This window comes from Gavialis gangeticus, unplaced genomic scaffold (assembly GCF_001723915.1).
Source record: "Gavialis gangeticus isolate Ggan-Ray unplaced genomic scaffold, GavGan_comp1, whole genome shotgun sequence".
NCBI classification, from domain to species: Eukaryota; Metazoa; Chordata; order Crocodylia; family Gavialidae; genus Gavialis; species Gavialis gangeticus.
In genome coordinates, this window is record NW_017728991.1 from 1,762,052 (window position 1) to 1,777,532 (window position 15,481).

The 15,481-nt window shown below is 62.7% G+C and overlaps 1 protein-coding gene across 1 annotated transcript in view; it reads right to left on the reverse strand.

Annotated features, from left to right (window-relative positions):
- Positions 1 to 2,125: 2,125 nt before the first annotated feature.
- Positions 2,126 to 15,481, reverse strand: part of TTYH2 (tweety family member 2) — an 18,465-nt gene continuing 5,109 nt past the window's right edge. Inside the window, exons 2-14 of the mRNA XM_019515063.1 lie at positions 13,080 to 13,252; positions 9,659 to 9,770; positions 8,582 to 8,802; positions 8,399 to 8,494; positions 7,913 to 7,985; positions 7,540 to 7,609; positions 7,115 to 7,170; positions 6,831 to 6,923; positions 6,549 to 6,641; positions 6,323 to 6,465; positions 5,817 to 6,002; positions 5,564 to 5,642; positions 2,126 to 4,176 (exon numbers count right to left, since the gene is read on the reverse strand). Coding sequence (XP_019370608.1) covers positions 4,096 to 4,176; positions 5,564 to 5,642; positions 5,817 to 6,002; positions 6,323 to 6,465; positions 6,549 to 6,641; positions 6,831 to 6,923; positions 7,115 to 7,170; positions 7,540 to 7,609; positions 7,913 to 7,985; positions 8,399 to 8,494; positions 8,582 to 8,802; positions 9,659 to 9,770; positions 13,080 to 13,252 — 1,476 coding nt within the window. The 3' untranslated portion in view covers positions 2,126 to 4,095. The remainder of the gene's footprint in view (positions 4,177 to 5,563; positions 5,643 to 5,816; positions 6,003 to 6,322; positions 6,466 to 6,548; positions 6,642 to 6,830; positions 6,924 to 7,114; positions 7,171 to 7,539; positions 7,610 to 7,912; positions 7,986 to 8,398; positions 8,495 to 8,581; positions 8,803 to 9,658; positions 9,771 to 13,079; positions 13,253 to 15,481) is intronic.

Genomic DNA, 15,481 nt, shown 5'->3' on the forward strand with positions numbered 1-15,481 from the left:
GTCAGGTCTGGGGGGTCCTGTCCTGTCCTGCCTGGAGCAGCTCAGGCGCCCTCCCCGGGGAGCCCGTCTCATCCCACCGGCTCTTCCTTGCAAACACAGGGCACGCTGTTAAAAGGAAAAAAAACCAGATGGAAAACACGGCTCGGTTGCAGGCGGATATTAATGATTTATTGCAGCGCGGAGTGACCCGGCTGCCGGCGCTGCCAGCAGGGCTAAGTAGCCCCATTCACTATCAAAACAGCCATTATCTCCCTTCGACCTATTTCCAGACACCGCTGAGGCGTGGAGCGAATGCACAAGCAGGCCGGCGCGGGGGGACCCAGGATACACAGCACCAGCCTCTCCCAGGACCCTGGGGCAGCTCCAGCTGCAAACCCCTAACTCCAGCCAGGGCAGACAGGGATGGAGGGGTCACCCGCCCCTGGAGCCTTTGCAGCCGCGAGCAGGGCTCCGTCTAGCTGTAACTTCCTTGACAGAGCAATGCCCCCAACCCGTTGCATTTTATGCAATAGAAAAAACTCCTGCCCCTCGCACGTGGATGCTGCTGGATGCAGCCCGTTCGCACAAGGGCACCTGTGCAGGGTGCGTCCAGGCTGGTAGGTACCGGATGGGACCTCCTCTTGGCCCCTGCTGGAGATGGGAAACCCACTGGCGGGGGGACGCATGGCTGGAAGCTGCAGGGAGAGAGGAGCAGGGGTGGAAAATGCTGGTTCTGTTCCCCCTCCTGCTCCAGCGCAAGGCAGGTCCTGGGCAAGACGGACCTACAAGGCCAGCGTGAAGACAGACCTATAGGACCTGGGTGAGATGGACCGATGGGGCCAGCACGAGATGGACCTTCGGTGCCAGCAGGTCTCAGAGCTGCAAAGCAGCAGTGCTCCAAGAAGGATCGGACCCGCGTCCAGCCCCAATCGTCCCTACAGGCTTTCGAGCTCTGGCCAAGGAGGCGATTCCTGCTTCAGGTCCTCGGTGAAGACGTGGGCAGTTTCCTTTGGATGCGGGCATTGGGGGTCCTCATGCCGTCTTCCAGGGCATCTAGTGCCAGCTCCTGCCCACCAGTCTGGGGGCTAAGGCCACATGGCCAACCTCCCCTGTCCCTGCCCAAGGAGCTGGTGCTCTCTTCCTTTCCAAGGCAGCCACAGGTGTTTTCTCCCCGAGACCCTTTCCTCCCACCATGCACACTTCAAGCACGTGCACCGCGGAGCAGGGACACAGCAGGCCTCGACACCCCGCAACATGCTGCCAGCTGCATCCTGGGCGCTCCGCCGCTTGCCCCACATCTTCCAGCCACAATAAAAAAAGCCAGCGCCTTGGCCATTCACAAATCCAAACAGCTTTGCTAGTAAGTGCAGGCACTGAAGGCAATTGTGACCTTAAAAACCCTAGCACCAGCATCCCTTGCTTTATTGGGCAAGCCAATTAAAAATAATAAGAAAGCGATTAGCATGGCAGCATGCAGGCAGACTCTGAACAGGATCTGAACTGGGGCTGAGTGGTAAGGGGCTGGCCGGGGTGTTTCCCCGTCTCAAGCACGTGAAAATACCTTGTGCACCCATTGCACGGACCGTTTGCACAGACCATCCACTGCATGGACTGCTTGTGCCAGGGGGTGGCACTGCTCTGTAAACCGAACAGGCGTGCCGCATCCTGCTGCCTGCAAGGATCCTCGTTCCCAGAGGCACCTAATGAGAGGAAAGCTGGAAAAAGTAGTGTGGAAAGGTCTCCAAGACCCGTTCACACTCTGCTTTTTGTGCTCCCTGCAGATGTTTTGGAAAACCTCTGCTAGCAGGACAGTTTGCAAAAGCCAATTTTCAGGTGCACGCCATGCTGGCAGGAAGCCGGCTCTGAGGCCAGGCCTGTTGAACCATAGCTGCCTCGCAGAGCCCAGGTGCTGCGGGGAAATTGAAATAATCCCCCTCCTTATTTGTGAGCAGTTCTCAAAATCTGGGCCACACAGTCACGAAGGGGATGTGGTAGCAAGTGACCTTTGGAGCCTTAAGAGGGATCAAATCCCAAGAGCAGGGTTGGCATGGTCATGCTCCGACAGGCCCTAAACGTGCAGCTCAGGCCCCTTCCACCAAGCCACGGCTTCAGCCGGGGGTAAAAACCACACAAGAGCAACAGGAGGTGGAGATTTAATACAAGTGTTTATTGTCGTCGTCCCAGAGGGTACATACAAATCAGACGGGGCTCCAGATGAGGTTAGTCCACATGCGTTAAAAAAACCTCTGCTATCAGCATCGTTACACTGGAACATTAAAAAGCAAAAAAAACAAACAAACCCCAAAAAAACCCAACCCAGGGGGAATCGTCCTGCCCGGCTCCTAACTCTAGTGGCATCGAACAGGGACGTACAAATGATGCTATGGTACAAGATATGTACAAGTGCTTTAAAAGCCACGGTAAGTCCCGGCTGTCAAGTAATAAAACCTCCCCGTGGTGCCCGGGGAAGGAGCCTGCCTGGTTTTAGCACTGTTAGCCCAATGCGGGGGTCTGAAGAGCGGGGGGAGGGGGCAGGGTTCTCCTAGCATCAGCCCTGCCATGCGGACTGAAGCCAGGTCTGGCTCCGCGCAGTCTCTGGTTTCTTGTGCTTGGGTACTGGGAGCCCTTGCCCCCCGCTCAGCCCCAGGAGATGGCTGCAGGAGATTTTGGGAGCAGACCGGGGTTCAACCCAGCTCCCATTGTGCTGTGAAGGGAGCTACGAGGAGAGCCAAGCTCAGCCTGGGCCGTGGGAAAATCACTTCTTTGGGTCCCGATCCACCCCAGTGCCAGGGTGGTGAGGAGCCTCCCCCACCCTGCCAAGAAGCAGAAGCCAGCAAAGGAGGAACCGAGGCTTTCTCTTGGAAGAGGAGACACCCGAGGCCTTGAAATCTTTGCTAGCTGCAGCTCCGCTGCAAGCCTGCTCCTGTTCACAGCTCCCCTGCACCGGGGCTGCCGTCTCCTGTAGCCCTCCATGGGTAGCACTGTGCACCTAGCCAGGTCTTGGAGAAGTAGCCCGTCTCCAAAGCACCGCCAGCTTGCTCATCTCCCCCTCCTTTCCACCGTAGCTGAGAGCCAGGTCACAGTGATATCCAAGTAGCTGCCATCCCCTGCTATTGCTGGCAGGAGAAAAGTGCCTGGCTGCATGCCGTCTCCCCCACCCAAACCCCTCTCGGGGGTTGAATGCAGCTTTTCCCTAGATCTAATGCTCCAGGCAGCTCTTTGCAACAAAAATAAGTGCTAAAACCCCCCCCCAACAATCCCAAGAGTTACCCACCAGCTAACAGCCTCATGTAAAACATGCGCAACTAAAAACCTTCTAAAAAGGCCAAAGACATGTGCCATTTGTGCCTGTTCTTTGGATAGGAGTTAAAACCACCGAGGGAAGAGGGGAATCAATGCAAGCGAAAAAGAAAGGATGAAATAAATGTAGTCTGCAGCCTCTGTAATACCTGAGACCATCCCAGCTGGGGCTGGTGATTTCGCGGCTTATTCCATTGGCAAAAGGACTGCAAGGAAGGGGTGGTCGTATGCATGGGACCTATGGACACAGGATCATGAGAGTCCAGCTGCGGGGGCTCCCAGATGGAGTCAGGGTCACTAGTGGTTGGTACTGTGTTGCTACAGTGGCTGTGACGTGGACAGTGTGCCGGTCTGGTCATTCGTGCTGCGCTGGCAGCAGGGAGGAAGACTGCCGAAGGCCCCATGGACCGGAGAGAGCCCCCGTCCAGCACCAGGAGGAAGCACGGAGGAACCGAGGGCAAAGCTGCATCCATCCTCCAGCTTGCAGCAATGCCCACGACAGCGCAGGGAGGGCAGGGGGCTGCATCCACGTGCCGGCTGCCGCCTCACCTCACTCTGGGGAGGGGGTGTGCATCAGGCCCAGGGCAGGAGGGAAGTCTGGGCTGGAGATGGAGGCTGCGGGGGATCCCGTGTGCGCTTCAGAGAGGAAGACTGAGCGGAGGCAGGAGCGATCTTCCCAGGAGCCATCTGCCGGGACCGTCCCGGGCGCCTCCGTCCCTGCTCTTGGCCATGGAGAGGCGTCACCGTGTCCTCAGCCACCGTGACCGGAACGCCACCCGCGCTTCTCCTCCCGCAGCACCGCTGGGGGGCCGGGCGCTACGCCGGGAACTCGGGGGTGTAACGCCGGGCATGGTCGTCGTTGACGGAGAGGTACGTGGCACGCATGCTGGGGGAGTACTGTAGGGAAGGAGAGACACGCTCGTTAGGCACGTGCTCGAGGGTGGAGATGCCCCAGCCTAGTCACTCCGTGGGCACGTCTCAGTGCTGAGCCCCTTGGAAGTTACTCCCCTCCCAGCCAAACCCCACGCCGGAGAGGAACTGGATCCTATGTGCGCACCTGTGGCCTCTGCTGTCAACGCGCCTCACCTCGCAGGTCTATTCCGCCCGCGGTGAGAGACGTGCACGCTGCAAATCCTTCCCATTAGGGAACGCAGCTTCTCCTTCCCTTCATTAAGCCACGACAACCCCCTCACCCAAGGCTCAAGCCCCCCAACGGTCTCCAAGCAATTATAGCAGCTGCCTCCCAGGGCATCGGATCCTCCCAAGCTCCAGCCTCGGCAGGGAAACAAAGGAAAAATCAGCTTTTAAACCTTTCGCTCTGCAGCACGTTCAGCTGCCCAGAGACGGGACCTTCAAATCCTTTGGGAGCCAAAGGGCTCCATCAGCCTCTTCCTCTTGTCAGAGTCAGTCCTGCCCTAGCTGCACCTCTAGACACCTGATGCACCGAGGGGTCTGGCGTCTCTTTCCCCCACCCCAGATGGGAGTCAGACCCCAGGGCTGGGGCAGAGACACAGCATCCCTGCTCCAGGGCCCTTTCCTTTGAGGGCTTCGTGGTTTTGCTCCAAGTAAAGCAAAAGGACTCACGCGCAGACAGCCAGGGACAGCGGGGAGGACGGGTGTTGGGGGACCAGACTCCAAACAAACAGGAAAAGAGGAAAACAAACCACCTCTTCCCCCCAGAGGACTTACACTCAACAGGCAACTTAGCTCCGCATTCATCGATGCAAGAAACAAAGCAAACGTTAGCAGGCAGCAGGCGTGCAGAGGACGTCATGCAGGCATGCGGGGGGGCGTTGGTGAGAATGAAACACGGTCAAAGCGAGTGTCTCAAAAGAGCCACAAACCCCCAAAGTAAGTGAGGCCACGTGGCCACTGTGCCCCAGAGGTTTGGATGCCCTGGCCCCTTCCCAGAAGCACCTGGTTAGCCAGAAAGCGTATTAACTCGCTTGACAGGCACAGGCTAGGCCTTTTCAATGGTGGCACCTCTTGACCCGGTTGAATGCAGCCACCGGCGTCTCGGCATGACTTGCTGAAGGTGGGAGCTGGGGCTAAGGGACCTACTCTGTCCTGAGCCTCCTCTCTCATGCCTGGAGCCTGTGACCCAGACCCAGTTGCAGATGGGCTGGGAGGCCTGGAGGGGCTGCGTCCCACCAGTGTCCCAGGACAGGCAAGGCGGGGACAGGAGCTGCTCCTGAGCCACTTGCAGCAGCTCTGGCCTCCGACAGAGCAGACGCTTCCCAAGGTCCCATCACAAGAAGGACTTGGCCTCGGAGGCCCACCGTACCGTCGGGGGAGGAGAGCCCCTGCCGATCAGCGGGACGTTCTCGTAGCGCGGGTTCCCGCCGAAGAGGGCTGCCTGGTTCCTGCGGGGAGATGGGAAAGGGGTACATGAGGCCAGCAGCAGTGAGTCCAGCCCGCCTCCCCTCCAGGATCAGGGCCCTTGGAGACCAAGCTGGGTTCAGACGCTGCAGGTGCCACTAGGCATCGATCCTGAGCTGGGGCCAGGTGTGGATTCTGGCAGCAGGGCACAGCCTTACATGTACTCAGAGACGGGGGCGTTGGAGATGGTCTGGGCGGGCGGGTGCAGGCTGGTTTGGCTGCCCAGGCTGCTGCTATAGCTGCAGAAGCTGCGGAGCTGCCCGTGGGCGGGGTGGTGGGTGGCGATGCGGCGGGCCTGTGGGTTGAAGGGGTCCTCCTCATCGATGTCATCATAGTCCCGGTCCCTGCAAGGGAACAGGGGAAAGGGCTGTAAGATCCAGACATACACCCAGACAGTGGGGTAGGAGCCCCAGGGCCACGGCTGGTGCAGGGCTGTGGAAACTGGCCCTCACCCCATCTCGCCAGGCATGGGGGGCTCGGCTAGATATCGGGAGGATGGGGATCTACTTTCCCTGATGTTTCCAGGTGCCTGGCACCACTGGCTGCTCTGTGGTGACTTGGAGGTTAACAGCAGTTACATGGCAGGGCAGAGCACTTCCTGTGCCATGTCTGCAAGCACCCATCCTCCTAGGCCGGACCTGGCCAGCCCGGCCACGGGACTCACCTGCTAGTGAAGTGCTTCCATGCTCGTGGCGTGGCACAGATGATGGTAGAGAAGGACACGGCGGCCAGGAGGGAGAAAAGGGCCAGGTAGAGCAAGCCCTCAATCCCATCATAGCAGATGCCCATCAGTGCATCCAGGTAGTCCTGCAGCCGGGAGAGACCGCGCCAGCTCATGCAGCAGCTGGAGGCAATCACCCCCCGCCCAGCAAGGCACACGGGCAGCTCACCTTGTGCAAGCCCCGGCAGTCCAGCATGGCTGTCAGCTGGTGCAGGCTGGTCTCGGAGGAGTTCAGCAGCTGCTGGATTCCCAACAGCTCTTTCTGCAGCAGAGAGCGGGGGTCAGGGCAGAGGCTCGGCGGGAACCGCTCACAGCTGGCGGCAATACAGGGCTCTGCAGCTGTTCCAGCCACGGGTGCAGGATTCAACCCGCATCCTCACCCCCCGAGCCCCAGGTGGCCCCGGCACAGCTGAGTTTCCAGCTGTATGTGCGACCCTGTGCCTCGTCTTACCTTGGCAGTGGGGAAAATGGGCACAGCGAACTGTAGCAGCCCCTGCACCTGGATCTGCATGGTGGTGAGCGAGCGCTGGTAGATGGTCAGAGCCTGCAAGTGAAGCCCAGACAGCTCTGTTCCCACTCTCTGCCTCTCCAGGCAGGGAAGACCCCCTAGTCCCAGTCCCCAGCCTGTGTCACCCCCTCCGCCCAGAGGCAATGCACTCTTGCCCTTCTCCCAGGGCCCGGGGGGGGCTCTCTCCAGCCCAGCCTGTGGGATGCCAGCATGGGGGGAGGCTGTACCTGCTGGAAGGGGTTGCTGAGGCTCTGGCTGCAGTACAGGTAGTAGTGAACCACTTCTGCAAGGCAAAGACAGGTCAGAGGCCCTCCGCCCTGCCCCACGCAGCCAGTGCTCCCAGCCCCCACGGCTGGGCTGCGGCTCCCTGCAGAGTCTGCCAGGCTCATGCAGCCACGGGGGCGAGTGCAAGCAGACCAGCCCTGGCACCAAGCGAGCACAGCAGCCCCAGAACAGGGGACACAGCCAAGAAGCCTGTATGGAGGGGACTGGCAGCATCTCCAACGTGGCTTGGACAAGGGAGTGGACGGGGCAGGTCTGGCTTCCCCATGGAGGGCAGAGCTCCACCCTATCTGGCCATGAGACCCACGGCCATGCCGCTGCAATGGTGCCATATGGACACACTCCCAACATGACGCAGGTGGTGCCCTACCTGCACTCAGCTCGCTCTGTGTCTGGTTCATGATGAACTGGTCTGGGGCCACGCAGAAGTCACTGGTGCCCTGCAAAGGCCGGACAGTGCAGGCTCAGAGTGGAGCCAGGTGCCGGCAGGGAGCCCGGGCACAGCTGGGGAAGGGCAGATGAGGGGCAGAGGGAGGCCGGGTGGCTGCAGTGGGCATGCATGCAGGCTCTGAGACCTGCCCTGCTCCCCAGGGACCCAAGGGCCAGGGCAGGACGGTGAAGCCAAGGGACAGACCCCCCATTCTCTGCCGCTGCCCCTCTCCAGAGCTGGCAGCAAGCAGGGAGCCCCTGCTCTCCAGAGATGGACGGACAGACCGACAGCGGCTGCATCCCCACTCACTTACCACGGCTGCAGAGGTGTCCACGGCCATGGAGGCCCAGCTGAGAATGAGCGTCATGAGCCCACAGCACAGCATCCTAGGGAGAAATCCTTGGGGCTGAGACCTGCTGCTGCCCAGGGCACCAGACAGGGCTACCCCTGGGGGTCCCAACCCTCTGCCCATCACCAGCTCCAAGGTCCAAGCCCACCCCTGGGGCACGTGGTTCCCCGTGCCAAGCAGGTCAAGCACAGCAGGCGACCACGGCACCAGGCTTCATCTGCCTTCCCTCCCCCAGAACCCCTGGTCAGCCCCATGGGGGATGGCACATCTCCCGAAGCATCACCATGGGCATTGGTGCAAATCAGCGGTCTGTGTGCCCCAGCAAAGCTCCCTAGCCCAGAGAGGCAATAGCTGCCCTGGGCAGGGAGGGGTGCCAGTGCTGCCCTGCTGGCGGGAAGGTGCAAGCCGCCCGGGCAGAGCCCACCCCTCGTCTAGGCAGGCGGTACTCACGCGGTCAGCAGGCAGCGGGAGCGCTTGGCGAGCCCCAGGCAGGCCAGGAGGCAGATGATCAGGTCCAGGATGAAGAGCAAAAGGTAGGACAGCCACCTGCACGGGGACAGGGAGGATGCAGCCATGAGCCCCCGCGCTCAGCCACAGTCACAGCCAGCTTGCGGCTGCCCCAGCCCTGCTCACCGGTAGTACTCCACGAAGCTGATCTGGCCGGCGGTTGCAGAGAGGTCATGGCTCGCGCCCTGCCAGACAGGCAGCCCTGAGAGCTGCAGCACGATGTTGCCAGCCATCTGCTGCATGAACTTCAGCGTCTGCAGGTAGTCGCCCCGGGGGGTGAAGATCTCCCGCAGAAGAGCCAGGTGCTGCTCCAGCCCCACCTTCATCTGCAGCGTGGTCCCCGAGATCTACCGAGACTGGGCATGAGCCACTAGCCTTGCAACGCCCGGCAGCTTTGCAGCCCTACGCCATCTCATGCTACGAGCTCCAGGCATCCATCCCGGGCTGGGCTCCACAGCACCCAGGGGAACGATGCCTCTGGCAGCCACACGGCTACCAAGCTGCTCATGGCAGAGGCTGGGTGCACCCCAGAGGAGAAAGCCAGCAGGCCCCGGGGTCAAGGAGCACCCAGAGGCAGCAGCATGTCCACAACAGATGGAGGGAGAGAGGCAATGCCGTCATGCTCTGGCAACACGCCTCCAACGGGCTCCGGAGAAGGGAGGGGGCTGCAGCCACCCACAGCCTGTGACTTGCGCAGCAGGCAGCATCAGGGCAGTGCCGTTCCACCTGGGACAGGTGTCTGCATTGCACGGGCCACTGCTGCTCCGTGCCAAGAGGGTGACAAAGCACCCAGCGCCCGGACCGGCCCCCACAGGCGTGGGCATCACAGCAAGCTGTTGTCCGGCCCGGCCGTGTGGGCAGCGGAGGAAATGCCTGTCTGGGCACATCACCAGGCTCCTTGCAGAGCCGGGCACCGTCCAGCGCGGGGGCTGCGATGCACCAGACCCATCCCTCCGCAGAGATACCGCTTCCAGCGGAGGCTGCCCGGAAAGAGCCCACGGCCTGGGGGCGGGGGCCGCGACTCTTCCCCGGCAGGCGGCACAAAGGCCCATTCTGTGCTCTGCGGCCGCCAGCCCCAGAGAGGCCGGCTGGCCAGCGGCGCCGCCAGGCACGAGGCTTGAGATCAAGGCATGCCTCTGCCCTGTCCTGGCAGCCCCCGATCTTCCAAGGCAATGGGCCCCTGTGATGGTGGGGAGCTCTCACCAGCGAGTCGATGCCAGACAGCGTGTGGTTGGCGTTATCCAGGGCATAGAGCAGCTGGGAGACGCCATCATTGGTCTCGCTGTTCCCGTAGAAGCCAATGCCGATGGCAGCGCTGGGGGCAAGAGAAATGCCATGGTTTGGCCAGGCTCACCCCTGGGAGACCCCTCCCTGCCAGCCGCCAGCCCCTTGCCCAGTCCTGCCCTGGCACACTGGTTTCCCCATGGGCACCAGCCCCAGAGCCATCCCCTCTCCAGGTCCTGGGGTCCCCGCTGCCCAGCTCAGGACTAGACTGGGCAGATGCAGCAGCCAGGAGCAGAGCTGGGCACGGTGCCCAGGAGCCCTGGCTTGGTCTCTGCTGGGAGCACGCGGCTTCCAGCTGTGCCAGGGTTTGGGGGAGCTCTTGCAGCACCCCTGCAACAGCTGGGGCCGAGGGCAGCCGGGAGCCAGATGCCCGCAGTGCGCGATGCCCGTGAGCGCTGGGGGCTGAGGCTGCTAGGCCGGCAAAGCAGATTACGAGGATCGCAGCAGCGCAGCTCCCGATTAAACCTGCTCTGTGCTTAATCCCCTGGTGGGGGGGAACGAGCTGGGCTCTGCCCAGTTTCCCCTCCAGCCCCCGTGTCACCCCAGCCGGGGGGCTCCAGACCTCCGTGCTGCCTGGTCTGTGGGATGGGGCCGTCCCAAAAGCGCCCCCCTCCCGGACGCCTGGGTTCCAGCCCGGCTCTGCCACCGATGCACTGGGCAACCTCCTGCCAGGCCCTTTGCCCCCCAAGCTCCGCCTCTCCCCTGGGTGGTGTCAGTGCCTGGAGACCCTGCAGCAGGATGCTGTGGGGGGGCAGGGTGCTCCCCTGCTGGGGCCCCCGGTCCCCCCTGCAGTCACAGGGCCCAGCCAGACGTCCCCACAGCCAGGAGATCATGCCCACTAGGGCGGTGGGTTCAGATCCTGGTGCCAGCAATGGTAGCTTTGGTTCTGCAGCCGGTGCTGTCTGGTGCAGGACCCCAGGCCCGGCACAGCTGCATGGGCACCCCCCAGGTTCGCACCCCCAGCCTAGAATCCACCCATATGTGCAGTGACTGCATGTGGCCTCTGGTGCCTGGCTGCAGGCCACGGCGCTGCCCGTGACCTGGGAGGGTCCTAGGCCCGCGCCAGGGGCAGGGACTCCCTCCAGGACCCTGCACCGGGGCAGGATTGCAGCTGCGGTTGCTGATGAGCAGCAGAGCCCGGGAAGTCACGTGCGGCCATGCGGGGAGGGGGGGCAGTCATGGGAAGAGCACGCTGGGCTAATCGGAGGCCTTCGCCTCCTCATTATGGCATATTTATGACCGGACACTGAGCGGTCTGTCTCGGCTGCAGGAGACGTGCTCTAGCCTGCCCGCATCACGCCGAGGCCATTAGCAGCCCCTGGGGTCCCCCCCGCCCCCTCGAGCAGCTGTGTGGGGATGGACGGCTGCCCTGCATCTGGCTACGAGGGCTTGGGCTAGCACCAGCTGCTTGGGGGAGACATGCAGATGGCACTGGCTCCGGCACCTCCCCTGCAAGGAGGGGGCCCTGCCCAGCCCCCCCGAAACCCTACAGCAGACAGGTGCAGGGAGCTCAGGGCTGCACCAGGGGTCCTGGCTGGGAGCCCCCTTCCCCACCTCCCATGCACGGGCCCCGCTGAGGCAAACACAGGGGCACATCCCCCAGCAGGACCATGGCCCGACTGCCCAGAGTGCCCCGTCCACCCAGCTGGCAGTGCCAGCACAGTGGGATGCCCCGGACGGAGCAAGGCCCTGGAGCATAGCCCGGCCCCTCTCCGTGGCATGCGGATCCTCATCCAGGGCTCCTGAGCAGCCAGCTGTGCAGTGCTGCAGCCACCATCTGCTCCAGGGCCTGGGGTTAGCAATCCCAGCTCCCCAATGCCCAAATTAGCTGTGCCCAGGGGGCAAACTGGTGGAGCAGGGGGGCTGAGGGTGCAGGAGGGAAGGGGGAAGGGCCCGGAGGCTCCCAAGATTGCTCCCTCCAAAGGCGATTGCTGCCTAAGCTGCCAGAGCACCGGATCTCATTGCTGCAGTTCACGTGTGCGGCCTGGTTGCAAATCCTGCTTACAGGGCCCAGCAAGGCCTGGCTTAGGCTGGCCGCCTGTACCAAATCCTGGCCTGGCTCTGCTCCTCTATCCTGGAAAAGACACTTCAGCCTGCCTCTGCCAGCAGCTCATGGCCCCACATCCCAGGTGGACACGGAGAGGGTGAGGGAGTGATCTAGGCTGCAGGGCAGGGCTTGGGTAGGCAGGAATGAACCCAGGTGTCCGAGCCACGCCAGCACCGCGTGCACCAGCCATGGGCCTATTGCAACAGTGCAGGACAAAAGTGCCAGTCCCAGGCTTTGCTCCTGGCTTGCAGCAGTGGGTCCAAGGGGCTGCAATTGCTTCAGGGCACAGGAGCCCTTTGGCCCCCACCATCACCTGTTTGCCGAGCCAGGAGCTGATAAAGCAACCAGGATGGCTCCCTGGGCAGATCCCAGGCCCCTTGGACCATACAGCTTGCGCTTGCTTCTTATTTACACAGGCTCCTAGGGCAGCGGGGCTGGAAGTGGGGGTCACATCTAGTCCAACCCTCTGCCCGAGGCAGGGTCAGTCCTGTCCAAACCATCCCAGACAAACCCATTTCATTTCTACCTAGGAGAACTTTTGCAATCTCTGCTCTCTCCCATGCCTGATGAAGGGCGAGCGTGCCCGAAAGCTTGTACATAACTAAAAGAATGTGTTTGCAAATATCTAGCTAGTCTAATAAAAGATATCACCTCTTCCATGAGTTTTGATTCCTTTTGTCCAAGCCAGTGGTTCTCAACCACTTTAGACTCGAGACGCCCCTTGGAAAATGCGAGCTCTTAACTTTCCTTCGTTTTTTGACTATGGGAGATGACTACAGTGATTCTTCCATGCAAAGACCACAACCGGGCGGTGCGTTCCTACCACTATGGGCTCCTGTTTGAAACCTCCGGGTTTGTCTCGTGAACCATGCTGGCACTGTCTTGTGGTACCCTTGCAAGGATCTAAAGCTCCTGGTTGAGAATCACTGGTCTAAGCTCGCAGGACGTCTACACAGTCAAGCCCGGCACGACCGCGTGGCAGAACACCCAAACCTAACGCAGGCGAAGCAGGGGACCGGGTCCTGCCGCCGCACGGGTGGTCAAGACGCATCAGAGAGATCCGAGGCAGGGTGCCGTGCCCCCACGGAAGAGCAAAGCAATTCCTCTGTAGCAAAGCAGCCTGCAAGCCCACGACTGTCACGAGGTGAGTGACAGTTGTGAAACCTCTGGGTGCACAAGTGCAGGTGCATGCGTACAAAGCAGTGCCATCCCGAGTCACACGCTGCCCCCTTGAAGCAGGTCGACCCCCACATCCACCCAGCTCCCACGCCCCGGTCCAGGCTGGGCACTCACCAGCAGATGAGGCCGGCGATGACAGCAGTCCAGGTGACGCAGCAGGAGCTGGGTTGCTTGGTCTCAGTGCCCTCGCCCCTCTTGCAGCAGCACAGGCAGATCAGGTAGATGGTGAGGAAGAGGAGGTTAAGGCCGAGGCAGATGGCTGCCACCAGGCCCAGGAACAGCAGCGACTGTGCGGGAAGAGAGGCCCGAGTCAGTGCTGAGGTGTGGGCTGGGACTGCAGCGATCTGGGCTCCCGGGGGCAAGCCCTTGGCGGCGGACCCCAAAATGGTAGGGCCTGGCAGGGCTACAGGCAGCCCAGCGCCCTCCTCTCCATCCGTGCCAGGGAAGGAGGACCAGCGGGCCCTGCACCCAGAGCAGGCAGGGCCAAGGGGCTCTGAGCAGAGACAATGCAGAGCCCAGGATGGCACGAGCCCCAGGCCACCCACTGCTGGGAGGAGATCCTAATGAGCCCGGGGCCATTGCAGCGCCCTGGCCGGCTGCAGGGAGGGCACTGATTTGCATCTGCAACAACAGGGCCCCTCTATTCCCCAACCACCTTTGCAGCACGGCGTGCCTTGGTGAAGAGAGTGCGGTGAGAGCCCCGGGCGCTGGGCACCGTCGCTCACGAAGACGACGCATGAGTGAGCCGGGCAGGACCAGCGGGTACGAGGCTCCTGCACCCCCTCCCTGCTCTGCTGCAGCTCTCGCACCGCAAAGGGGTCCCACCTGAGCCCCAGGTGCCCCAAGAGCACCCGGCTCAGCAACACCTTGGTCCTGCGGGCTGGGAGCCTGACTGCCTGCTGAGGGTGACTCAGAGGGCCAGCTCCTTCCCGACATTTGCTTGCACTTCCCATTGCCAGGGTCAATCCCAGCCTTTATTGCCCTGATGGGGACAGGAGAGTGCTGACTGCGCAGTACCAAAGGGCGAGAGGAGGAGATCAGCCGAACCCAGCGGGAGTCACGTACCTTGCCCCTGGCCCCGGCAGCAGGGCTCTGAGGAGGAAGCCGCCCGCTGCCCCACTGCAATAAAGCCCCCTTTGTCCCCACGGCCGCGGGCCCCGTGCTCCCCTCTCCCACCGCGGCGCCAGCCCGGGTGCCCCCCATGTGACGGGACTCACACCCCGGGCACGAGGGGCAGCTGTCGGCAAGCGGGGTCTCTCCAGGCGGTGTGGGTGGGGGTGCGAAAGCGAAGCCATGGTGCCTCAGCGGGCAGCAGTGACCGCAGGGTCCAGCGCATGTGCAAGGAGGAAACCCCGGGGGTTCGGCTGCCTGTCCCAAGCCCCTGGGCGGGACCTGCCTGGCCTCGGCGGCTGGCGGGGCAGAGAGGGGGCAAGTTGGGCTGTGGCTAACATGGAGACAGGCTCGTTAGTGCCTCCAGGACCCCCATCCCCAGGGCCCACGGCAGACGATTAAGCACGGAGACTGACAGCTCCGCCATTTGGGGAGCTCAGACAGCCCCGGAGGCGCAGTGGGGAGGGCCGAGACCTCTGCCCCGGGTAGAGACTTAGATGGGGCAAGGGCCGGATGGACTCCTGCTGCTGGGGGGCACTGGGGGAGAGCGGAGGGGCCCTAAGGACACACCAGGCCCCAGGCTCGTCCCACTCCCTCTGCTTCCAGTTGCTCCGTACCAGCCCAGAGGTGGCCGCATTTCGGCGGGGCTGTGGCACAGGTGGGGAAAAAAGCTGCCCGGGAAGTGAGGGCACCACCAACCCCACGGCGGGCTCCGGCCCCAGCAAAGATGATCAACCCGCCGCGCAGAAAGCTTTTTGTGGCCAATTGTTTCAGGGTTTCCTTCCTCCCAGCCCTATCAGGCAACACCGAAGGCAGATAAAAGCCGAATGAGTTGACCCCAAGCCGGTGCCACGGGCACCACAAAGGGCAGGGCACGGGGGCCAGAGAGATGCTTCCTAGCCTGCGTAGGGGAGAGCGAAGAAGGACTGATTCTGTCTGCGGCTGCCAGCCGGCTCTGCATCCCCCAGGCTGCGCTAGGGGCATGCGGCTGCTTCTGGGGTGGAGGGCACCAAGCCGGGCGGACTTGGGGAGAGGATTGCGTCACGGGTGCTCCGTGCCCCCGGCCCGGGAAGGAGCCGCTCTCCCGCAACCTCCACCGCCCGGCGCGTGCAGCCCCCGTGCCCCCCGCACCGGCGCGAGGTCGCCATCCCGGCTCTCCCAGCGCAACCCCCTCCGGCAGCGCCGGGCAGGGCGGGACGAGGAGCCGGGGGAAGTGGTGAGGATCGGGACGTTACCCCACAGTAACGGCTCCGCGGGCAGCCCCTAACCCTCAGCTCCTCTCCCGCGCGACGCAGGCCGCCGGGCCCCGCCGGCCCCCATCTGCCCAGGCTTCCCCGGGGCGGGCGGGAGCCGGGCAAGCGCCTGCCTCTCCCGGGGTGCTCGCCGGGCCGGGGGAGGGGAGCCGC